At 41.8% G+C, this 27,078-nt stretch overlaps 1 protein-coding gene across 1 annotated transcript in view; it reads left to right on the top strand.

The window, feature by feature from the left end:
* LOC121009531 (A disintegrin and metalloproteinase with thrombospondin motifs 2-like) overlaps positions 1-27,078 on the top strand; it is a 775,073-nt gene that overhangs the window by 53,668 nt on the left and 694,327 nt on the right. Inside the window, exon 2 of the mRNA XM_040442735.1 lies at positions 6,841-7,202. Coding sequence (XP_040298669.1) covers positions 6,841-7,202 — 362 coding nt within the window. The remainder of the gene's footprint in view (positions 1-6,840; positions 7,203-27,078) is intronic.

Genomic DNA, 27,078 nt, shown 5'->3' with positions numbered 1-27,078 from the left:
TCACACCAGGCTGTAACTCCCCTGCCCTAACCCCGCCTCTATGCAGTCTAATTGACACCCGGCTCAGTCGCCGGGACCGCGCTTGTACAGGCGGCGCATGCGCCGCCGGACTCAAGCGCGATCCTGTAACTGAATCGCGCATGCGCCGTCCCCGATGCCTGCCTGTCTTCTCTTCCTCATGCGCGCACCCCGATCTTCACGCTCCATGCGCGATTCAGTTACAGGATCGCGCATGAGTACGACGGCGCATGCGCCGCCTGTACAAGCGCGGTCCCGGCGACTGAGCCGGGTGTCAATTAGACTGCATAGAGACGGGGTTAGGGCAGGGGAGTTACAGCTTGGAGTGAGGGAAGGGCTACCCCCTTGACTTCTAACGTGACTTGTGGAGCTAGAGAAGAGTACTTTATAAAGCGATTTTTTTCATGCATATACATGGCAGAAAAGCGGGACAAGACCGTGTGCTAACACAATGAGGATGATTTATAAGGTACTCTTTCTTGGTCCTTTTTGAGGTGTTGAAACAATTTCCAGTCTCATAGAAGTTAAGACTTCCAACGTCCCTGTATTCCTAATTCTTTTCATGTGTCCTGAAGCCAGTTGTCTTCAATAGTTACACAAGAGATTCAGTTCTTGCTTTATCTCCTGTCAGCATAGAAATTGTATATGAAATCATGTGTATTCTGGACATGAAGATTAGAGGTAAAAGCTTCTCCCTTGTGGATTGGGAAGGTTTTGATCTGGAGAAGAGGTATTGGGAGCCTGTTGAGAACATTGATGCCCCTATTTCTACAGATTTTTTTTATTTATTTTTTTACAACTGTCAGCACCAAAGAAGGTGGGAATACTGATATATCCGCCTCCCATGCCTGCCACCCCTCTGCTATCCTGGGTGGTCACAGGTGCTGCTCCACTTACCCTTCTGCTTCCTTGCGGCTGGCCTGGCCGTCATAGGCCTCCATCACATCCTCCCTGGCAAGCTTTTGCCTGTTCTTGCCAGCAAGGCTTCTACCCTCTGCCAGTAGCTGGTCATCTTTATGTAGTTGAGGCACCTTCCCCTATGGCAGGGTGCCTGAGAAATATATTGTCTAGCTTGTTAGTTCATCTGATTGTGCTGTATTTATTTGTACGTGTGGACCTCTGTTTGTTAACTAGATTCCTAATCCTGCCTGATTTGACCTGTGCCTGACCTCTGTATTGACCCTTTGCTGCCTGCCATGACCTAGGACCATTTTCCATATTGCACATACCACTCCAGCCCTTACCTCAGCCTGTCTCTGACTATGATTTTTGCCTGACCCTTTGGTACTTTGCATCGTTGTCTCTGACCATTGTGGGTTAGCTTTCAATCACTTAGAGACTAATCCACCAGTTAGCACCCTAGTGACTTCCCTTTAGCGAAGTCGAGATCCCTGTACAGAGGTTAAGGGGTAATTACCAGGGTAATGTCAGGAAAATGCCATTAGGAGCATCAAATCTGTTGGTTGACACAATGGTTTTACATCCACAGTCAGACTGCAGAGCCTCTAAGCAAGGTTGGGGTGGTGAAAATCGAACTATTTCATGCCTCTTTGTATGTAACACAAGTGTAAACTGTTGGGTACATTTTTTTTTTTTTTACAGTGTACATATGCAAGGAATAACGTTTTGCTTTCTGCAATTTTGACATTTGTGGAGACATGTACATGTTTATTTAATTGGCGAGAGGGGAATAGGAGTCTAGTAGTGGCTTATCTCCTATAGGACCCTCATACATATTAGATTTTTCCCATAGGAGTCTGGCTTATACGACAGTATAGCTTGTAATATGAAAAAACCAATAAAGACCAAAGGTGGCCAATTGGCAAAAAGTGGAAGACAGTGTCCACCCAGTGCAACCAAAAGGACACCCGTAGTTGTAACTCGGTACTAGCTCCCGAGTGAAACAAGCGAAAAAACAAGAAAACTGAGCTCATAGTACCGTATATAAAAATATAATTTTATTGCAACATTATTAAAATATAAAGCAATAAGTAATATGCCGTTAAAAAGTGAAAAGAAGCAGAAAAAGAGTGCCACCCTGGGAAAGCACACGTGTCAAATATAAAAGCATGGGTGACAGTTGAGTCAGCAATCAAAGGGGAACCTACACGGCAAAAAATGGAACAGGGTTTGCATGCGAGTGCAGCATAAGCGAAATGAAAGCAGACCCCAATGATGACCAGGTATCAAATAACCTGAATCTAATGCCTAAACGCCATCCTGGGTGATATAGCACACTGTCTTTTTTGGTGAGTCTTTGCTTTCTTTTTTCACCTATACGGCATTAGATTCAGGTTATTTGATACCTGGTCATCATTGGGGTCTGCTTTCATTTCGCTTATGCTGCACTCGCATGCAAACCCTGTTCCATTTTTTTGCCGTGTAGGTCTCTCATGGGACTGCTGCTCTGCTGTGGCAGCCTCCCGATAGTTACTATGGCAACTGGACGCCATTTACGGGCATCCAGGGTTGCCTCTGGCAGGACCCTGTCAGGCTTACTGTGAATGAAAATACAGTGCAGTACACTATACAGTGTACTAAGTGTATTGTAGAGCCATTAGACCCACTAGATCTTCAAGAACCATGTGGGTCTGAGTCAAAAAAGTGTAAAAAAAAAAAGTGTAAAAACAAATGAGAAAAGTAAAAAAAAAATAAAAAAAAAATCTAACATTTGCCCGTATACGTATATTTATAATTGGGTAAAAATTAAGAAAATACAATACCCTAAACATGTTTAGTATCACCACGTCCGTAACAAACAGCTCTATAAAAATATCACATGACCTAACCCCTAAGGAGAACACAGTATAAATAAATAAAAACTGTGCCAAAATTACCAATTTTTTGGGTCACCTTGCCCCAAAAAGTGTAATAATAAATGATCACAAAATTATATGTACTCAAAAATGGTACCCGTAAAATCGTAAACTCTTCCTGCAAAAATTGTGCCCCTGCACGAGACGATCGTTCAGAAAATAGAGACCCAAAAACATAATTTTGTTTTCAAAAATGCTTTATTATGTAAAACTGGAAAAAACAAAGAAAGTAGACATATTTGATATAATCGCATCCATAACAACCTACTCTATAAAAATAGCACATGATCTAACAGATGAACGAAAAATAAAAACTGTGCCAAAGCATCCATTCTTTGGTTACCTTGCCTCACAAAAAACATAATATAGAGCAATTAAAAATCATATGTACCCCAAAATAGTACCAATAAAACTGTCACCTTATCCCGTATTTTCCAAAATTTGATCACTTTTTCATTGTTTCTACTGTAGGGGCTTCAAATGGGACATGGTGTCTAAAAACCAGTCCAGCAAAATTACCATCTAAAAACGATATGGCGCTCCTTTTCTTCTGTGCCCTGCCGTGTGCCCTTACATCAGTTTACCACCACATGTGGGGTGTTACTGTAAACCGCAGAATCAGGGTAATAAATATTGAGTTTTGTTTGGCTGTTAACCCTCTGTTAGAAAAAGATGTATTAAAGTGGAAATTCTGCCACAAAAGTGACATTTTTAAATTAAATTTAATTCTTGTGGAATACCTAAAGGGTTAACAAAGTTTGTAAAATCAGTTTTGAGTAACTTGAGGAGTGTAGTTTCCAAAATGGGATAGTTTATGGGTGGTTTCTACCATGTAAGCCCCACAAAGTGACTTCAGACCTGAATTGGTCCTTTAAAAAGTGGGTTTGGGAAATTTGTCTTAAAAATTTTAAGAATTGCTTCTAAAATTTTAAGCTTTCTAACGTCCCAAAAAAATAAAATGACATTTACAAAATGATACCAACATAAAGTAGACATATGGGGAATGTTAAGTAATAAATATTTTATGAGGTATCACTTTCTGTTTTAAAAGCAGAGAAATATAAATTTAGAAAATTGTGAATGTTTAAAATTTTTTGGTAAATTTGGGATTTTTTTTCATAAATAAAGGTGAAATAGAAGTACAATGTGTCACGAGAAAACAATCTCAGAATGGCTTCGATAAGTAAAAGTGTTCCAAAGTTATTACCACATAAAGTGATACATGTCAGATTTTCCAAAATAAGCCTTATCACGAAGGTGCAAAATGGCCCTGTCATTAAGGGGTTAACCCACACAGTAAACCTTGTAAAAAACAAAAAAAAAAAACTGGAATTGTAATTTTTTTTTCTTACGTAAGTTGTGTGTCAGAATATGGCGACACAAAGCAATGTCTTAGATTTTTTTACATTTACATTTGGTATCTTCATAATTGTACTGACCAGCAGAGTTAAGCCTCTTGCACACGAACGTATTTTCTTTCCGTGTCTGTTCCGTTTTTTTTTTTTTGCAGACTCTATGCGGAACCATTCACTTCAATGGGTCCACAAAAAAAACAGAAGGTACTCTGTGTGCATTCCGTTTCCGTATGTCCATATTTCTGTTCCGCAAAAAATAGAACATGTCCTATTATTCTCCGCATTACAAGGATATTAGGGGCCAGCTGTTCCGTTCTGCAAATTACGGAAAGCACACGGATGTCATCCGTATTTTTTGCGGATCGCAAAATACATAGGATCGTGTGCAAGAGGCCTTAAAATGTCATTATTACTGCTCAATGAATCTAGTAAAAATCTAAACCCGAAGAACAAATGGCGGAATGTAAGTGGTGTCACTAAAACTTGCCTATATAAAACTTTCCCTCATATGTCGGTGGAAAAATAGAAAAGTTATGCAATTTTAAAATGCAGAGATCAAAATGTCAAACAAGCTTGCAAGCTTTTGATTACTGATGATCTATCCTTTGTTAGATCATCCTGGGTGTCGGATCTCCGCCGATCAGCAGTTTGAAAAGGCAGCGATGCTCGCAGTACCGCGGTGGCCTTCTCGCTGTTTCCCTCAGGCACAATAGTGTCACGACTATTATCACTGGCCTGAGAGCAGCTCAGCCCCATTGAAGTGAACTGCGACCCCCGCCAATAAGATTCTTATTATCTATCCAAAGAATAGATCTTCAGTAGTGAAACAGCGTAGAACGCTTTTAAAGGACCATTCCGGTTAAAAATGAAATATCAGACAATGCTTGGTTTTTATATTTGTTCTTTAGTTTTACATTGTTCCGGTTTTCAGCTCCCTTTTACTTTGTGTTGCTATGTATTCTCCACATTGCAGCATCAAGTGGCTGCTATCTCCAGCAACTGAGTCAGCTGCATAGCAGTTACCTCTCAGTACATGGATGTCAATAGGCAGCTGCACACCACTAAGCCCCTCCCACAGAAGTGAAAGTGTGAAACTGGAGTGTGAATGATGTGTCATGGAGCTCGACAGACATAAACCTGAGGTAATTTTACTTCTTAACTGTCCTGCAGAGCACACGGTGTATAATTCTTATACTGACCCTGAGGTGGCTCAGGACAGCACCGCTCTGTAGTTATAGCAGCACAGGCTTCATCTGAGGCCTAGTAGGGAACAGCAGGGGATCTCTGCAATGGCACCATTTAGGTGAATGAAACTGGGAGCATGTGTAGCCCTAGGACTTTGACCAAAGAATTAATTTCTATTTTTTGCCTCCTCTAGGCCTCTTTCACACGAGCGTGTGAGGGCCCGATAAGATGCCGGTGCGTTGCGGTAAAATGCGCGATCTTTCTGCGCGAGTGCAAAGTGTTTTAATGCGTTTTGCACTCGTGTGAGAAAAATCGCCATGTTTGGTACCCAAACCCGGACTTCATCACTGAAGTTCAGGTTTGGGTTAGGTGTTGTGTAGATTTTATTATTTTCCCTTTATAACATGGTTATAAGGGAAAATAATAGCATTCTTAATACAGAATGCAAAGTAAATTAGGGATGGAGGGGTTAAAAAATAAATAAATGTTAACTTGCCTGCTCCATAGCTGCCGGTCTCTGTTCTATCTTCAGGACCTGTGGTGACGTCACTGTGCTCATCACATGGTCCAATCACATGGTTCATCACCATGGTGGGGGACCATGTGATTGGACCATGTGATGTGACGTCACCACAGGTCCTTAGCCGGCAGCTCAACATTACAGAAGAAGACAGAGATCCGCAACTACGCGATCAAGTGGACTCGGTGAGTTAATTTTTTTATTTTTAACCCCTCCATCACTATTTTACTTTGCATTCTGTATTCAGAATGCTATTATTTTCCCTATAAACCATGTTATAAGGGAAAATAATACAGATCGGGTCCCCAGCCCGATCGTCCCCTAGCAACCATGCACGAAAATCGCACCGCATCCGCACTTGCTTGCGGATGCTTGCGATTTTCACACGGCCCCATTCACTTCTATGGTGCCTGCGTTGCGTCAAAAACGCAGAATATAGAGAAATGAATAGGTCCGGATTCAGTGCGGGTGCAATGCGTTCACCTCGCGCATCTCGCCCGTGTGAAAGGGGCCTTAAGGTGTTAAAATTTGATACATACAGAAGGTAGAGCCTCACAGAAGTCTGCGCATGTCTTTATTAATACCCTACAAATCAGAATCTTTCATATGGAGTGAGTGATGGGCCTCATGTACATGAGAAATGTTACAGGTGGTTTTTAAAGTTCTGTGCAAGTGTGGACGTGTTCACAAACCAAGAATGCATATTGTAATGAGTGTACTTGTTTCCATGGGCCTGGTCAGTGCAGGCCTATGCAACGTCAGCTTAGGAAAGAAAATCTAACAGATGTTGGCAATTAATGCTGTAATATGAGAAGTATGCATAAACATGAAAATGGGCTGTCACCGAACTGTGTCCTCACAACACCAAACCCGTCTTATTTAGATTCTATTTGTGTCATGATTTCTGTGAAAGTTGGCTTCCTGAACACATTCTTTTATTTTTTAGATTCTCTTTTGCAGAAGATTGAAGAATACAGCCTTGTAACTCCGATCAGTACAGATGCAGAGGGGAATTTTCTATCGCATGCAGTCTCAAAAAGACAAAAGGCTCGGTTTCAGAGAGATCTTGTCGAGGCCAATAAAGAATCTGCTGGGCATAAAATTTATTATAATGTTACTATTTTTGGCACAGAATTTCATCTAAGATTAAAATTGAACTCAAAACTTATTGCACCTGGAGCAACAGTGGAATGGGAGGAAGATTCCAATGTGACTGAAATAGAACCGCTACACAGAAATTGCTTGTATATTGGCGATATAACTGATCTACCAAATACATCAGTTGCTATAAGCAACTGCGATGGACTGGTAAGCTGTCTTACATGTACATCAATATTGAAATCACATTGCATGGCTTATTTTTTTGGATGGTTTGTAAAACAGGGTTTTCCAGGGGAATACACATTTTATTTTTCACAAGGGCTAGAATGAGCTAAAAAAAAAAAAGAGAAAATCATTGCTCCCCTCAAAGGTTTCCATCCACACTGCTGCTGCTCACCTGGCCCCAACTTGGCACTGCAAATGGCCAGTGTGAAGTTTATTTATTCATTTATTTATTTTTACCCATTCAAAAGCAAAGTTGAAACCAATAATTTTCTACAGCTGAATGATGCATTACATTGCTGTGGGTGTCAGAAAGAGAGAGAGAGAGAGAGAGAGAGAGAGTGCATCCTGCAATCCAGCAGTGGTGGCCATGCTTGCACACTAAGAAAAAGTGCCTTTTCCTATAGTGTACAAGCATGGCCACTGCTGCTGGATTTCAGGGTGGTCGTAACCCCTGGATATGAGCAGTGTATAATGTGATGGAAAAGTGAATCAAGCCAGTAAAGGAGGCAATATGGACAATACATTAGTAAGTGCCTTGTATTAACTTTCTCTACATGATAAATGCCATTTGCTGAAGTGAGATAACCCTTTTAAGTACCCAAAGGTGACCCGCCACTGGCTGGTGGGAATTAGGGTGCAAACACTGGCCTTTTAAGTGCTGAGAGGAGGGTGCACATGTGAGGGGAGAGGCCTTGGCCACAAGAAACAGGGTGTATGTAGCCTGTTAGGGAGAACACACAGGCGACTCCAGCAGCTGAACTCTCCACAAGGGAGTAGATGAAGGCCAGTAGGTTCGGGCTGCAAGAGTGTGAAAGTGAGTGGAGCGGCACCTGGGAGAGCTGGGCGGCAGTGGGCACGAGCTGCTGATGTAGCAAATTCTGTGTGTGTGTGTGTGTGTCTCACTGTCACACTCCTTATTTCTCTGTCTCTCTCTATCTGTGTCTCTCTCTTTTTCACTTATCTACACATATATATAGTTCTGTCAGGATTGAGGTACTGGACTGTGCTTATGAGTTATTACTAATTACTTAACCTTTTCCTCCCTTAACCATCCACCCTGTGACTACCTTCACTGTATGGATAAAAGTATTGAAGCACTTGCAGATTACACCTACAGGAGCTGTTATAACATCCTATTCAAAATCCATAGGGATTTCTGTCGAGTTGGTTCCCCACTTTGCAGCTAAAACAGCTTTTACTCTTTTGGTTAGACTTTGGGCAAAAATTACCAGAGAGACACAAAAAATCTTGTACATTCGTCCAAAAGCGCATTTGTGCGGTCAGACACTGATGTTGGATGAGACTACCTGGTTTGTAATCTCAGTTCTAGTTAATTCCAAAAGTATTCAATAGGGTTTTAGGTCAGGGCCCTGGGCAAGGCAGTCAGTTTTTCCACACCAAACTCACCCTCATGCCTTTATGGACCTTGTCATGTTGTAGCAGAAAATGATCTTCCCCAAACTGTTCCCTCAAAATTGGAAGCCTACAAAATGTCTCGGTATGCTGACACATTAAGGCCTCATGCACACGACCGTAAATAATGGCCGTGTGACGGTCGTCTAAGTAACGCCTGTCACACGGCCATTTTTAGCACCAATGAAAGTCTATGGTGCTTTTCACATGGCCGTTCTTTTAACGGCAAGTGAATAGCGTCCGTCCAAAAATAGGACACGTCCTATTTTTGGCCGTTTTCACGGTCAGGCGGACCCATTGAAATCAATGGGACCGTTTTTAACGGCCGATTGACAGGAGTGCACCTGTCTAACGGCCGTTAAAAACGGGTACACTTTACCCAGGAGGGGTTAAAAATAAAATAACTCACCTTATCCACTTGCTCGCGCTGCAGCAGTCTCTTCTCTCTTCATTGAGCAGGACCTGCAATATGCGTGGTGACGTGACCACGCGGGAGCGCACAGTGACGTCATCACGCACCTTCGGCAGGTCCCGTTCAGTGAAGAGAGAAGAGACTGCTGCAGCGCGAGCAAGTGGATAAGGTGAGGTTTTGTTTTGTAAAATCAACAAAAAAATAACTGTGGTGGGCCATTATGGGGCATTATTTAAACCATGGTAGAAATGATTGAAGATGGGGCCCTACATTGGAGGCATTATTAAAGCTGGGGGCATTAAAAAAATAGAATTCCTACACAATAGGGGACATTATTTAAGATGGGGAACTACATTGGGAGCATTATTAAAGCTGGGGGCGGTAAAAAAAAAATCGCGCACTATGGGAGACATTATTTTAGCTGGGGGCTTACATGGGGGTATTATTAAAGCTCTGGGCACTATAAAAAAAATTACACCTTGGAAGACATTATTTTAGCTGGGGCCAAAATAGGGGGCATTATTAAAGCTGGGGGCAGTAAAAAAAAATTCTTACACTATGGGGGAAATTATTTTAGCTGGGGGCCTACCATGCTGTGGATGTTCTCAGAACGGTGGGTCTAGAAATAACTGCCAATCAAATTCATCCATTTTTCATGTCCGTTTTTAAAACGGATGCAAAATGGACATTAAAAAAGGACACACGGTCAGAAAATGGATGCACACACTGATGCAAAATGGCCATGAAAAACTGTCGTGTGCATGTAGCCCAAGATATTTCTTCACAGAAACTAGTGGACCTAGGCTGACCCCTTCATAACAGCCCTATAGCATTATTCCTCCTCCACCAAACATACAGTTAACAAGATGCAGACATGCAAGTAACATCCTCCTGGCATTTGCCAAACTCAGATTCGTTTATCAAGCTAGCAGATATGTGATTTGTCACTCCACAGATCACATTTCCACTGCTCCATAGTCCAGTGGCAGCGTGCTTAAAGGGGTTGTCCGGGTTCAGAGTTGAACCCGGACATATCCCCATTTTCCCCCCCGGCAGCCCCCCTGACTTGAGCATCGGAGCAGTTCATGCACCGATGCTCTCCTTTGCCCTGCACTAAATCGTGCAGGGTAAAGGCATTTTCTGGAGTTCCGGTGACGTATCGGGCTCTCCATAGGGCTGCCAGGCAGAGGCTTCCGCCTAGCAGTGAGCCCGGGGACATCACCGGCACTGATGGGCGGGCTTTAGAGCTGCCCTAGTCTGTAAAACGGCTAGGGCTGCGCTAAAGCCCGCCCATCAGAGCCGGTGACGTCACCGAACACACTTCTCCGCCCGGCAGTGTGTTATTGTAAATAAGAGCCCTTGCTCTGCACAATCCAGCACAGGGCAAGGGAGTACATCAGAGCATGAAATGCTCAGATGCTAACATCAGGGGGGCTGCTTGGGTGAAATTATGGGTATGTCCGGGTTCAGCTCTGAACCCGGGCAACCCCTTTAACACCACTCTTTCTGACACTTGGCATTGTGCTTGGTGATGTAAGGCTTGTGTGCAGCTGCTCAGCCATGGAGATCCATACCATGAGGCTCCCAAATGAAACAATTCACTGATGAGGTGTCCTCCATTACCCAGCACTGCCACCGATCATGTTGCTTGCTGAGTAAGTGATTGGAGCTGAAAGCAGAAGCGAATTGGATCTAAGATGCAGTATGCTGTCATGGCCACTGCAAAGTGGATGTAGCCTTTTTCTTTTTTCTTTTGTTTTTCCGGTGACTGTGGCTGCTGCCGCATGCAGATTACATTTGGGGGCATTGGACCCCCACCAATCTTATATTGATTAACTTTTTGGAGGATAGGACCCTAATATCTAAAAGGTGGAAAACCTCCTATAATAAGCCTTGTGGGACTTGACAGATTTACGTTAAAGGGCATGCCTCATTTCAGCAAATGGCCTTGATCATGTAGACAAAGTTAATACAAGGCACTTACTAACGTATTATGATTGTCCATATTGCCTCCTTTGCTGGCTTGATTCATTTTTTCATTGCATTATACACTGCTCATTTACAGAAGTTATGGCCACTGCTGTAGTGCAGATAGGAAGTGGTTGGGACAGGAGTTGCGTCACCAGAAAGGCATCTTACCAGAGAGGCTAGCGCTTTTTCCTATAGTTTGCAAGCACGTCCACCACTGTTGGATTGCAGGTTGGTTGTAACCCCTGGATAAGAGCAGTGTATGATGTCATGGAAAACTTAATCCAGCCAGCAAAGGAGGCAATGTGGACAATCACAATACATTAGTAAGTGCCTTGTATTAACTTTCTCTACATGATAAATGCCATTTGCTGAAGTGGGGCAACCCCATTAAATGGAAACTTAGGGTCTCAAGGCGAAATGTTTGGTGTTACTATTTGTGTACTTCTAATGCCAAAGTTGCATACCTTTCAATAGTATGAATTTGAAATTTATATCACTCTGAGTATATCAAGACATTGCCTTCCAGATGGTTTCTGTCATCACACAGGTCAGTTATGATGCTGTTTTTGATGCTTTTTTTTTTTTTTTTTGCTGCACAATCAGGAGCGGATGCTGAAAATAATTAGTTTTTGTTTCTACTTTAAACTTCACTTAAAATGGTCATGGTAATCTCTACAAACATTGCATATATCAGTATTACACTTGTATAAGAAGCTGTGTAATATGTTATCATAGAAAAATGCCTTTTTCTCCCTGTAGTAATTTAGTTCTCCTCATCCCTCCACTCTCCATCTTAGAATCAGTGGTCAAAAAGTGTTAATATCAAGTGATCAAAATGTACTATGTACCCTGAAACAGGACCAATAAAAACATCCCCTCATCCTGCAAAAAGTTTTTTAAAAAAAAGGCTCTCTGAAAACGGTGATGCAAAAAATATATTTTTTTCAAAAATGCTTCTATTGTGTGAAACTGAAAAAGAAAAAAAATATTTGGTATCGTTGTGTCTGTAATGACCTGGTCTAAAAAAAAATCACATGATCTATCCTGTCAGTGAAAAAATAAATAAAAACTGGCAGAACAGACACTTTTTAGTCATCTTGACTCCCAACAGGCACAATATCAAGCGATCTAAAAGTCATAAGTACCCAAAAATGGTACCAATGACAACGTGACCTCATCATGCAACAAAATGAGCCCTCATACAACAATCACCAGGAAAAAAAAAACTATGGCTTTCAGTAAATGGCAATGCAAAAACTTAGTTTTTTTCCCCCACAAAGTGGTAAAACTTAAAAACCTAAATAAAATTGGTATCTCTGTAATTGTACTGACAGGCAGAATAAAGAAATAAGTATAACATGACACTTTTCATGCACTGTGTATGCTGCAATAACAATACCCAAAAAGCAATGGTGGAATTGCTCCCTGCTTCCCAAAAAATGAAATAAAAAGTTATCAAGATGTCATATGTAACCCAAAATAGTAATGGTGACTAATCCCTCACAATAAATAAATAAGCCCTCACACAGCTTGAGAGAAAAATAAGAAACCTTCTGTATGGTTCTCAGAAAATGGCAGTACTACTTCCAGAGGCTGTTCAAAAGCAACATTGCCCCCATAAACCAATCCATCAGAATCTGCGCCACAAAAGCCAAAAGTTGGTCTTTCCCCGCTGAACTGTGCAGAGTACTCAAACAGCAGTCTATATCCACAATTGTCATTTCAGTAGCCAGTAGAACCTGCCTAACAATTTAAAGGGTGTGTTGTAGAGATGAGCAAATTTTTGGAAATTTGCTGGACTTTTGAGAAAAATTTGATTTTGGGACAAATCAAATCTACCTAAATCACTTACGTTCCAATTGCCTTGAAAGTTGGTATATAATACTCTCTTGTCTTTAGGGGAGCACCCAGGAATTTTGTCTAGGGGGTGTCCGAAAGGCAAAAAATATGGCATGTGTAGCGCGCTGTGCCAATTCTTTTGCACGCTCATTTTTTAAAGCCCCCTTTATATTTAAAAATGCGGTGCGCGTAGCGTGTTGCACTGATTCTTTTGCCTAGCCATTTCTAAAAGATCTGTAGGAGTGCATTTTTAGCCCCGCCCATCATTAAAAGCCCCTCCTACATATAATAGGCCACTCCCAACAAACATTGTACAGCTGAAATTCTATTGTTGAGGCCTGTCTCTACATTTAATACGGAGAGGGGAGGGTGTGTCCTTGCTGCACTGCCTTTTTCACATTATACAGTAGACAACAGCAGGCTACAGCCATGAAGCTTCTCCGCTCTCCTCCCTCCCCAGATCTTTCTCAAGGCCTGTGGTCCCCCTCACCATCTGCAACCGGCCCGTGGCCTGCTGCCCCCCGCCCCCCCTGGCCGTCCTCACCCAGCTCTGAATCCTCCTTCTGCAAATGGCAGGGGGAGGAGCCGGAGCATCTCCTCTCCTACATAGCTCCACATACCTCTTACATCCAGTGATGTCACCTTTGTTGTAGATGGTCTCTTTCCTCATCTTCTCCATTCAGACCAGACCGCCATGATGATTTTTCAGCCATCTCTCATCTCTGCAGAGATTGACAAACAGACATTAGTTTCCCACATTTTCATCATCGTCACATCTTCTGAACACCCTTTCCTGCCACCCCCACAACTATACTGCAGAAACAGTCCCCCTGGAAATACTACTACCACACAGATAGTGCCCCCTTCAACAATTATTGGCACACAGTGCTCTAAAAAAATAACTGCGCCCAGACACTAATAGTATAAAGATAATGTCCCCCAAAAATAGATGTGCTAAGCTGATACTGTGACTCCCCAAAGTAACAGTCCTCCCCAAAATCCCACCAAAAGAAATAATTCTCTGCCAGAGCACACTTAGTAGTAATAATTCCCCTGTAGTGCCCATACTAGTAATCATGTTCCTCATAGCCCCCCAGTAGTAGTAAAGCTCCCCATAATACCCCCTAGTAGTAATAATTCTCCTTATGACAGTACATGAAATACCCCCGCTTAGTGCCCACAGTTGAGCTAATGTCCCCATAATGTATGCCAGTATAAAATACCCCATAATATGCCAGTAAAAAAAATGCCCCTTCTTAGTGCCACTAGATGCCCCAACAGTGCTCCAATCCCCCATAGTGCCTCCAAATAATGCCCCATTGTGCCGCTCTCCCCTATAGTGCCTACCATAATGTGCCAGTAAAAAATGCCTCTATAGTGCCACCAGATGCCCCATAGTGCCGCTCTCCCCTATAGTGCCTACCATAATATGCCAGTAAAAAAAAGGCCCCTTTAGAGCCCCACTTCCCCATAGTGCCCCCCATAATGTGGCAATAAAAAAAAGCCCCTTTAGAGCCCCTAGATGCCCCCATGGTTCCTCTTCCCATAATGTGCCAATAGGAAATGCCCCCATATTGCCCCTCCAAAAATGGGCAAGAAATAAATTCCCCCAGAGTGCCACCCCCAAAAAAAGGGGCTGTAAGAAATGCCAGATTACCAGCTACCCAGCCGGACTCTGATAAGCCGCAGGCATTAATGCCTGCGGCCTATCAGAAGAACAGGGAAGGAAGACGCCTCTCCCTCCTCTGCCCCGCAGGGCCGCCTCAGCACAGTCATCTGTATTGCTGTCCTGAGGACGGCGATACAAATGAATATGGAGATGAGCGCTTCCACAATGGAAGCATTCCTCTCCTACTGCCCCAACACCACCGCTGGCAACTAGAACCAGGGCCGCACCGCCTGTGGTGATAAGCGGTGCGGCCCTGAGGGATTAAAAAAAAATAAAAATTATTCGCTGGTTGTCCTGGGGGGTCCAGACCCGCTGCCACTGCTTGTTTTTAGGACTTACGGTATATTTTTTCTGGAAAAACTTGAATGAGCTTTTTCAATATGGGGAGCATCTAGTGTGCGGAGTATTGTAGAACAAACCTAAAAATATTGATCTATGAAGCACAAGGAAATATGTATAAATATACATACTAGAGATGAGCAAATCAATTCGGAATTCATCAGTGTCCAAAAAAAATTGGATTTTAACTGGAGATGAGAAAACTTCTTGTTTTTGTTTTGGTCCGATTTATTCAAACTTTTTGAAAAGTTCCATCCAGACTCAAACCAATTCTGGACCAATCAAATATGCTCTGATTTAATCAAAAAATTTATCTTTTCTAAAAAGCCTCCGCAAATAAAGTCTAGAAGAGGAGAAAAACACCACACATATAATATTCAACTAAAAGTTAGATATGCATGCAAAACAACTAGAATATACCCCCCCAGGATTACAGTTCTCTCAATGAGATATTCAAACTAGCTCTCCTTCAAAAAGGATAAAAGAACCAGAATGTTGCAAAGAAAATTACCTTGCTTAGCTGTATGTCCGTCGGAATACTTTTTGCGGTGCTCTTTATCATTAGGGAGACCAAAAAATATTTAAGTATTGTATGGCAGGCAACACTACTCTCGCTATCTGTGAGGAATAGATGCAAATTCTCATATCATAAAGTGGTCTTCCGGTTTTTCGATATTGATATAATCAATATCAGGTCAGCGGGGGCCTTACTGCAAGCACCTTCACCAATCAACTGTATGAAGAGAATGTTGTGCTCTCTTCACTGTTTACCTGCTCGCTGCCAACATTGCAGTGGCGAGCAGTGTAATTACAGCTCCTCCGTCCCATTCACTTGAATAAGACAGCTCCCTGCTATTCATTTCAACGGTTTTTTAGTTGAGAGGCTTTGGGGAAAGGGACCACTGGGTGGGTACTATTTCTATTATGGTGACCAGTTAATATACGTGATGACTTCTGTAAGCGAGACAACGCTCTGCTTGGTTTCTGGGAAAACTATATGCAAATTAGCATATCTAACATCAGCTGACATCAGAAAGATTTACCTTTCTTATCCTTTGTCAGAAAAGCTGTCAAAAATCCAAAGCTATGCAAAATTTTATTTTAATCACAAAAAAGATAAAGTAATTTCTTCTGATGTTAGACATGGTAATTCATATATTTTTTTAAAATATATATGACAATTAGCACATCTTACATCTGCTGACATTAGATAGGCTTAGGAAAGCTGACCTGAATATCTTTCCCAGAAACCCAGAGGGACATTGCCTGGTCTACAATACTCCACACATTTACTATGCAGAGTAGGTACTCTCCATAATGAGAGCGTAACCTCCAGGCAATGCATATATATTTCCAAGAAACCCAGAGTATCATACTAGTGTCTCTCAAAAAATTTGGGTTTATTAGAATCTGAACTTTTTGAGAAATTCGGTACGAATTCCTAGTGTCTTAGATGGCACCAGCTGGGCACAGCACATTGGGCAATGAAATGCCATATCTGTGGAGATTTCACACAGTCTTCTGCTCAGTAATTTCTGCAAAACACCAGTGTTCACTCCACCCCTTGATAAAGAATTTGTGGAGTTTATCTATGGAAGAAGATAAAGAACTAGCTGACTGCCTCAATGAATACTGTTCAGTTTTTACAAAGGAAAATGAAGGAAAAGGACCTCAGTTAGGAAGGAAGACTAATGAATCTTTTGATGCATGTGTCTTTACAGAGGAAGAGGTTGTAAGTCAGCTGTCTAAAATTAATACAAATAAGTCACAGGGGCCTAATGGGATACACCCAAAGCTATTAAAAGAGCTTAGCGGTGAACTAGCAAAACCATTAACTGGTTAAATAAATCTATCACTTGTAACAGGAGTTGTCCCAGAAGATTGGAAATTAGCAAATGTTGTGCCCATTCACAATAAAGGTAGTAGGGAGGAATCGGGCAACTATAGGCCAGTAAGCCTGACATCAATAGTGGGGAAATTAATGGAAACCATACTTAAGGAGAGGATTGTGGAACATCTAAAATCTCATGGATTGAAAGATGAAAAACAGCATGGGTTTACTTCAGGGAGATCATGTCAAACTAATCTTATTGATTTATTTTATTTTATTGGGTGACTAAAATAATAGATGGCAGAGGTGCAGTAGACATCGCTTATCTAGACTTTAGTAAGGCTTTTGATACTGTCCCATATAGAAGGCTAATCAATAAATTAGAGTCTTTGGGCTTGGACTCCCATATTGTTGAATGGATTAGGCAGTGGCTGAGGGACAGACAACAGAGGGTTGTAGTCAATGGAGTATATTCGGACCATGGTCTTGTTACCAGTGGGGTACCTCAGGGATCTGTTCTGGGACCCATATTGTTTAATATCTTTATCAGCGAAATTGCAGAAGGCCTCGATGGTAAGGTGTCTTTTTGCTGATGACACAAAGATTTGTAACAGGGTTGATGTTCCTGGAGGGATACACCAAATGGAAAAGGATTTAGGAAAACTAGAGGAATGGTCAAAAATCTGGCAACTAAAATTTCATGTTGATAAGTGCAAGATAATACACCTGGGGCGTAAAAACACAAGAGTAGAATATAAAATCAGTGATACGGTCCTAACCTCAGTATCTGAGGAAAGGGATTTAGGGGTCATTATTTCAGAAGACTTAAAGGTAGGCAGACAATGTCATAGAGCAGCAGGAAATGCTAGCAGAATGCTTGGGTGTATAGGGAGAGGCATTATCAGTAGAAATTGGGAGGTGCTCATGCCGCTCTACAGAGCACTAGTGAGACCTCATTTGGAGTATTGTGCGCAGTACTGGAGACCATATCTCCAGAAGGATATTGATACTTTGGAGAGAGTTCAGAGAAGAGCTACTAAACTGGTACATGGATTGCAGGATAAAACTTACCAGGAAAGATTAAAGGACCTTAACATGTATAGCTTGGAAGAAAGACGAGACAGAGGGGATATGATAGAAACTTTTAAATACATAAAGGGAATCAACAAGGTAAAAGAGGAGAGAATATTTAAAAGCAGAAAAACTGCTACAAGAGGACATAGTTTTAAATTAGAGGGGCAAAGGTTTAAAGGTAATATCAGGAATTATTACTTTACTGAGCGAGTAGTGGATGCATGGAATAGCCGTCCTGCAGAAGTCATAGCTGGTAGTGGTAGTGAAGGAGTTTAAGCATGCATGGGATAGGCATAAGGCCATCCTTTATATAAGATAGGGCCAAGGGCTATTCATAGCATTCAGTATATTGGGCAGACTAGATGGGCCAAATGGTTCTTATCTGCCGACACATTCTATGTTTCTATGAGTTTAGTTTCCAAAATAGGTCACTCATAGTGGTTTTCACTGTGTGGGTAAGTCAAGGTCTCTGCAACTGTGCACTCGAAAAGCATTCCAGCAAAATGTTTGCCTCAAAAGCCAAATGGCGCTCTCTCCCTTCTGAGCCCTGCCGTGTGCTCATACAGCAGCTTACACCCAAATTTTTTGCATTTATGCACCTGGTAGAACCCACCTATCTATTCAATTAGTGTGCAATGAGTCTCTGGTGGAACCAGCTGGGCACAGCATATTGGTCACTTAAGTGCCATGTCTCTAGGAAACTTGCACATTCATTTCTGCAAAATACTTGTGGCATCAAAATGCTCACTCCACCCTTAATACCTTGATGGGCAGAGTTTCCAAAATTGGTTCGCTTCTCGTAGGTTGCATTATTTTGCCACAGAGCCTCTACTATTGTCAGAATAAGATATGTACATCACCACATTGGGCCTCAAATGTGGATGTGCTTTTGTACTCCTGAGCGCTGTTGCATGTGCAGGCAAAAGATTAGGGACACATTTAGGGTGTTTATAAAACCAGGAAGCACAGCATAATAATAAGTTTTTCTTTTCACATTGGCATATACTGGGCACAATATATTCGGCAGAAAAATAGCATATCTTAGGGTACTTTCATACTTGCGTTGTGAAGATTTGGCAGGCAGAACCGTTGCCGATACTGCCTGCTGGATCCGGAAATCCGTGTGCAAACGGATAGCATTTGTAGACTAATCCGGATCATCATCAAATGCATTGAAACACTGGATCTGTCTCTCTGGTGTCATCCGGAAAAACGGATCCAGTATTTTTTTTTTTTTTTTTTGCATTTTTAAAGGAAAACCGGATCCGTTTTGCCGGAACACTTGGTGCCGGATCCGGCATTAATGTACAGTACAGACCAAAAGTTTGGACACACCTTCTCATTCAAAGAGTTTTCTTTATTTTCATGACTATGAAAATTGTAGATTCACACTGAAGGCATCAAAACTATGAATTAACACATGTGGAATTATATACATAACAAACAAGTGTGAAACAACTGAAAATATGTCATATTCTAGGTTCTTCAAAGTAGCCACCTTTTGCTTTGATTACTGCTTTGCACACTCTTGGCATTCTCTTGATGAGCTTCAAGAGGTAGACCCCTGAAATGGTTTTCACTTCACAGGTGTGCTGTCACGGCTGAGGATGGGGAAAACCCTCAGCCGTGCAGTGCCACGAGATGTTAATCGCTGCTTGGCCAGGACAGTAGAATTAGGGAGCCGGTCACCTCCTAATCGCATCCCTAATCTGACCCTGACTCCTAGCTACATGAGCCGACCTTGATGGTAGGAGGGCTCATGCTCCGGAACCTTGAAGTCCCTGCTAGCCCTCAGGTGGCCCTAAACTAAGAGCAGGGTAAGACGACCTGTTCCTTCTGGATATGGAGGAACAGGAGTCTCACTGGCCAAGCTGCATGGAAAGGGGGTCAGAAACAGACATATGGCAATGGCAGGTAAGTGCAACTAGTACCACACCTACCTGCCACAGACACAGAGCCTGGAACCCAAGTATAAGTGCTGCTGTCCACAACAACACTAGAGACAGAGCACACACCACACAGGAACCCAGGAAACCATACGCTGCAATAAATGACAGACACCACATAACAACATTTTCATAACATCAGGTAACACATTCTATGACCACAATGGTGACCCTCACTGGCAGCTGGTATAAGGGACCAGGAGGGTGCCTCCAGCTTGCAACCAAGGCTGGAGTACCCCTCTGACTACTGCACTCAGCAGAGGCTATATAGGCCCAAGTAGCCACACCCACACAGACACACCCAGTGTTCACACAACACAGAAGGGAATTAACCCTTCCAACACCAGGGAAGGGAAGACAGCAACTTAAAGGGGAATACACATACTCACACTCACCTGTTACCGCCGGCAACGGCATGCGTGGCAACCATGTCTTGCGGAACAGCCAACAGGCCGAGACACTGCCACCACATGCTCACAACACCAGACGTTGCCGCGGACAACCGCAAGTGAAGGGAGGAGTCACAGTGCATACAAACATAACCTTGTGCACAACAGAATGGGAAAGGACACACAACTTAAAGGGGAAGTGTCAAAACATGCAAAACAACATGTTGCCACCGGCAACAAGCATGCACGGCAAAAGTGTCATGGTCCACAATAACAGACCACAACACAGCCGTGACATGTGCCCTGTCAGGTTTAATAAGTGGGATTTCTTGCCTTATAAATGGGGTTGGGACCATCAGTTGCGTTGAGGAGAAGTCAGGTGGATACACAGCTGATAGTCCTACTGAATAGACTGTTAGAATTTGTAATATGGCAAGAAAAAAGCAGCTAAGTAAAGAAAAACGAGTGGCCATCATTACTTTAAGAAATGAAGGTCAGCCAAAAAATTGGGAAAACTTTGAAAATAAGGGCTATTTGACCATGAAGGAGAGTGATGGGGTGCTGCGCCAGATGACCTGGCCTCCACAGTCACCGGACCTGAACCCAATCGAGATGCTTTGGGGTGAGCTGGACCGCAGAGTGAAGGCAAAAGGGCCAACAAGTGCTAAGCATCTCTGGGAACTCCTTCAAGACTGTTGGAAGACCATTTCAGGGGACTACCTCTTTAAGCTCATCAAGAGAATGCCAAGAGTGTGCAAAGCAGTAATCAAAGCAAAAGGTGGCTACTTTGAAGAACCTAGAATATGACATATTTTCAGTTGTTTCACACTTGTTTGTTATGTATATAATTCCACATGTGTTAATTCATAGTTTTGATGCTTTCATAGTCATGAAAATAAAGAAAACTCTTTGAATGAGAAGGTGTGTCCAAACTTTTGGTCTGTACTGTATTTCAATGGAATATAAGTGTTCCGGAGCAAGTGTTCCGGAATTTTGGACTGAGAAAATACCGTAAGAGTGACTGAACTGAAGACATCCTGATGCATACTGAACGGATTGCTCTCCATTCAGAATGCATTAGGATAAAACTGATCAGATTTTTTCCGGTATAGAGCCCCTATGTACGGAACTCAATGCCGGAAAACTTTAACGCAAGTGTACAAGTACCCTTAGTGCTAAGTAAAAATTGCATTTTTATACAATCTGCTATGATTTCTTGCAGAAACGCATGTGGGTTTAAAATGCTCCCCTTGGTAAATTATATGAAGGGTGTGGTTTCCAAAATGGCTCACTTATTGAGGGTTTCTTTTTTTAAAATTTTTACGTCCGAGCCTCTGCAGTTGTCGACCAGCACACATAGTGCTCTCTCTTCTGAACTCTGCAGTGTGGCCAGACAGCAATTTATGACCACATATGGGTATTGTCGTATTCAGGAGAAAATGGGTAACAAATTGTTGGGTCCCTTTTCTCCTGTTTCTCTTTGTGAAAATGAAAAATTTGGGGCTAAAGCAACATTTTATTGGAGAAAATGTAATTTTCTATTTTTTTGTCAAGTGTTTCCAAATTCCATGAAACACCTATGGGTCAAAGCACTCACTGCACCCCTTGCAAAATTCTTTGAGTGTAGTTTCCAAAATGGGGTGGAGCCATATTGAGAAGATCCTCCTATTGTAGAGGTTAAAACAGCCGTAACTAAGGGGAAAAACTCAAGGAAAACAGTGGTATGTAAAGAAACTAAAGATTGCTTTATGCATAATGCTGCAGCAGTAACATGTGTTAAATTTTTATTTTTTTTAAATGAAAACATTAGTTACATTTTAAGGACTTAGATGTTTTGCATCCAAGGTGTCTCCTCTCCATTCTGTTATATTAGTCATTTGAATCCTGCCTTCTATTAGCCATATATCACTGTATGTCCGTTTCCTATTTGGATCCCTTTAAGATTAAATAAAGTTACTCCATGTGTTTTATTCGTTGGCTGGATTCTGCTTTTTCCTGCTTTTTTTGCCGTGCGGTCAAAGTGCTCAGTACACTTCTGTTTTCTCCTGTTTACTAGGGATGCTAATATTGTGATAATAGTCCTATTCAGAACAATGCTGGATCTAATTAAAAAGCCAGGGTCATAAACTCGGCAATTACGTGAAATGTCATGACATCTATGTTGGCAATAGAGACAGAAGCACTGCGTGTACGATGCAAAAGAGACAACAGAAAATTAATTATCACCACTTCTGTCTTCTCAGAAGCATACTGGCCTTCGACAGCTATGAACAAAGCGTACAAGGCTAAGATTTTTAGGATGCAGTGGCTGTTCAGAAGCAACATTGCAAAATGTTACTGCAGATTAAATACTCAACCCTGGCATCACTAGCAAGCAAGTCTGCCCTTGTTGAGGGGCAACATTTTCTTTGATATAGAATTAGGCCCATATTTATGCTATACGTATGTCATCCTTTTCATCTGATCTAATTAAAGATGTTTTCACGCAATCGACATTTATCATCAACTTGGTTCTCTTCCTGATGTCCTTTCTCACAGAAGTTCAACCGCAGAGCGGATTGCAGCAAGTTATTTACCAGCCTCTGCTGGATACGTCCTTCCTGATCTGCCTCACCTGGTAACCATGAGAACTCTCAAGCAGATGTTATTGCAAGCAGAGATGCTGTGATATTATTCTGGTCTTGTCAGATATGTGAGCAGAAGTCCTACATTGGTACTTAATTGAACTGGTGGATCTGACATTTCTTATATGCAATGTGTGTGTATATCACAGTACTGGCTGCACTGTTAAGCAAATTGTATTGCAAGTCTACATGATTCCCAAGGCACAGATTTAGTGATACAGTAAAAAAAATCCACAATTAAAAAGATAATCACATCTGCGACTGTGATGGCCTATTGCTAGGGTATGCCATCAATATCAGATTCATTCGGGTTCTACAATTGGGACCTGCTGCTATCTGCAGAACAGGACCTGTGATGTGAAAACAGAGCAGCTGCGCATGTGCAGCCACCCTCCCTTCACAACTTTGCGAGTTATGAAAATAGCTGAACGCGATTGCTTCACTGTGGAGTGCGAACCATCTTTTCACTTTGTGCTCTCCTTCGGGGACTCTGTGGGACACGTATTTGGCTTGGCAGCATATACTAGTGATATGCCATCAATGTACCAGATGGGCCAGCTCCTTTAAAGGGGTTTTTCCATCTCATACATTGGGGGCGTATCGCTAGGATATGGCCTCAGGGTCCCACCCACAGGATCTCTGGGACCTGCGAAAATAGTCGAGTGCGCTACTCATCTATTTTTGGCACTCCCATAGAAATGAATGGCGGACGGCCATGCATGCACGGTTTATTCTCAATCAGTTCGCTGGCTCTGATCTAGAGATGGGTGCAGGTCCAAGAGGTGGAACCCGCTATCAGGCATTGGGGCCATATCCTAGCGATGATCCATATCCACCAATGTATGAGATGGGTCAACCCCTTTGACTCCTGCCATATAATCTGGATTTTTTAAGACTTTCAAAGAAATTGAAGACTAAGCAGAGGTAGCCAATTAATAAATTTTAAAAATTTAGATTTGAAAACAAGTTCACAACGTAGGTATTTAGTATTTTTGAAAGAGTGTTCTGATTAAATAAATTGACCCTGTATCCATAGATTAGGGGATAACGGTTATGTCAGGGATTGGGGGGAGGGGGGGGTGTATGACTTCTAGGAACCCTAACAGAAACAAGAATGGGCGCCCAGTTCCTTGAAGTAAATTGCGAGGCAGGTGATTGCCAGAGATATGAGTACAAGTGCTCAGCTGTTCCTGGCACTGAGCATGCTCGACTTGCTGCTCCACTCATTTCTGAGTTAAAGGGGCCGACCACCTGTTCTCATGATGGTCAAATCCCCACTGATCCAACAGTTATCCCCTGTCCACAGTTATGTAACCAGGAATTCCCCATTAAAGAGAGCCTGTCACCTCACCTTACATGTTTGTTTTACTAACTACTTTCATTCTTCATGTAATAACGATTCTGGAGCATCTGTTTTCTTTTTGAGCCATTTCCATTTTATTCTTGCCATAAGATAAACATGCAAATAAAAGTAAAACTGGATGTTATCAGTTAGGGGTTGTGTCCCTGTGCACTGGATGCGCGTCCAGCAAAAAACGTTACTGTTATTGATAATACAACCATCGGCATCCGTTATGAACGGATCCGGTTGTATTATCTTTAACATTACCAAGACGGAACTGTCATGAACTCCATTGAAAGTCAATTGGGGACGGATCTGTTTTCTATTGTGTCAGAGAAAACGGATCCGTCCCCATTGACTTACATTGTGGGTCTTGCTCCACGTTCCATGACTGAAAGTAAACTGCAGCATGCTGCGGTTTGCTCTCCGGTATGAGAACGCAACCAAACGGAATGGAATGCATTTCGGAGCATTCCGTTCTGTTCAGTTACATTTTGAACGCATTGACAATGAATGGGGACAAAACTGAAGTGTTTTTTTCTGGTATGGAGCCCCTATTGCGGATCTCAATACCGGAAAATATCAACGCTAGTGTGAAAATACCCTTATCAGGTGCGGTCACAGGTCCTCTTAACCTCTGAAGGACATCTGTCGTACATGTAGTGGGAAAGATGGCATCTGCTTTCTGTTGTTTCACAGACAATTTAGCATTTTAGCAGGCAGTGTCGGCGATAACACTGATTGCAAACATTTAACCCATTTCCATGGTCAATATTGAGCACAGCATCTGAGGTGGATTTCCATGGGAGCGCTGCACTCCCAGGCCCAAATGGCTCCCGCGCGATGATTGGGGAAGCAGTCGTTCTCTGTGCTACCCTTGAGCATTAGGAAGGCTGGTGACTACCACAACAATGTGTTCAATAGAGCTCTGCCTGTGATAGGGCCCAATAGCCATGTATTCACTCCCCCGTAGACTGCACTGGTAATTTATTGCAATCTTTGGAAAAATGTATCTTTAGTAAAAGTGTGATAAAAAAAAAAAAGTTGTAAAAAATATAAACCTTCAAATTGCTCCCATTTGCAGTGCAGTGTCCCAAATTCATACTATTTAAATTATAAACGCACTTATCCCATACAGTGAATGCCGTAATGGAAAAATTTTATAAAAATGGCAGATTTTCCGTTTTTGCAAAGAATGGTATCTTTGAAGACCACAGATCTCCTCACACAGCTCAGTAGAGATAAATATAAAAAGATATGGGGGTCAGAATATGGCAATGTAAATCAAAAATAGTTTTTCATTTATGAAGGGAACAGATCCGTTATATACCACATAAAGAATGCTACCTTCACACTTGTGTTGTTGTTTTCCGGCATTGAGATCCGGCAGAGGATCTCAGTACCGGGGGAAAAAAAATTCTGTTTGTTCCATCAGGATGTCTTCCGTTCCGATAGCATTCCGTTTTGCGTCCGGTCATAAAAATGGACAAAAACTGATACGGCATGGAAAACAATGTAAGTCAATGGTGATGGATCTGTTTTCTTCTGTTTTGATTTCACATAACTGCATCCTAACGAAACGGATGCATCCTGTGCAAAATCAAAACGGATCCGTCTAATTCCGGTATTGACCTACTCTGCCAGATCTCAATACCGGAATTAACAACGCAAGTGTGAAAGTAGCCTTAAAGCATGATCATCCCTATTAAACCAGGCATGTTGATTAAAACAATACCTTTCTTTTGTCTGTACCATATGCTAAACAGCTGCTGAGATATCTGCATTTTTATTCATATGTAAATGTGCAAGTTATTGCAATATTTATTGCAATGGTGTAATGGGAAAAAAAATCTAAATAGCCCATTCGTTGTTAGTTTTTTTTGTCCCTCGCAAAAAATGTGATAACAATGTCATACACACCCCAAAATGTATTAATAAAAACTACAGATCATCCTTGAGCCATCACACAGCTCTGTAGACATGACAATAAAAAAGTTATGGGGGTCAGAATATGGTGATGAAAAGAAAATTAATATTTATCGAAGGTTTTTTTTTATTATATTTTTTAAAACACAAGAAAAACTTTGAAAAACTTTATAAATGTGGTATCGCCATAATCGGAGTGAACTGGAGAATGAAGGTTAAAGTTTTACCAAATCGGGAACATCGTAAAAACAAAACCTTTAAAACAGTGGCCGAATGCAATAATAAATAGTGTCATTAGAAAGTATAAATTGTCCTGCAGAAAATAAGCCCTCATAAGCTATGTGAATGAAAAAATCTAAAAGTTATGGCTTTGGAAAGGCAGCGAGTAAAAAAACAAAACCACAACAATGAAAAATTCCCATGTCTGGAAACGGTTAAGACTTCACATCTGCGCCGAAGATGTCATTATCCATTGCACATTTGGCAGAAAATCTGGACAAAATAGCACTGCATGCTGTATGGGTTTTGTTCAATAAATTCTGGTCTTTCTGATGGAAACCAAATGGAGTCCATTATAGACAATGGAGTCTGTTGGATGCTGTTTGTGTGTCATTTGGCTGATCTGGCACTGTTATTTTTGTTGCTATGCTGCTTAAAGTAGAGCAGAACAATAGTAATATCAGCACAGCCTTATCTTAACATTTTATTTTGGGGATTCTGCCAGAAGATTCTCCACCCCTAATAATTTATATGCTCCTCTATTACTGTATGATAATCCAGAATATTTCATAATCCATCATCTATTGGGTCACCTTGATGCCAAATGAAAGGAAGTTTGTTTCTTTAGGCCCCTTTCACACGAGCGAGTTTTCCGCACGGGTGCGATGCGTGACGTGAACGCATAGCACTTGCACTGAATCCTGACTAAAGATGAGTGAATTTCCGCTTATGAAATTCGTTCACTCTTAGTTTGTTGGTAAAAGGTGAATTATGTTATGGATTCCATTACTACGGACCATAATGCAATTCTATGACTGAATGCATAACGGCATTGCGTTATTCCTTCCGTCATAATAGAAGTCT

This window comes from Bufo bufo, chromosome 1 (assembly GCF_905171765.1).
Source record: "Bufo bufo chromosome 1, aBufBuf1.1, whole genome shotgun sequence".
Taxonomy (NCBI): domain Eukaryota; kingdom Metazoa; phylum Chordata; class Amphibia; order Anura; family Bufonidae; genus Bufo; species Bufo bufo.
This window is presented reverse-complemented; position numbering and strand designations above follow the sequence as displayed.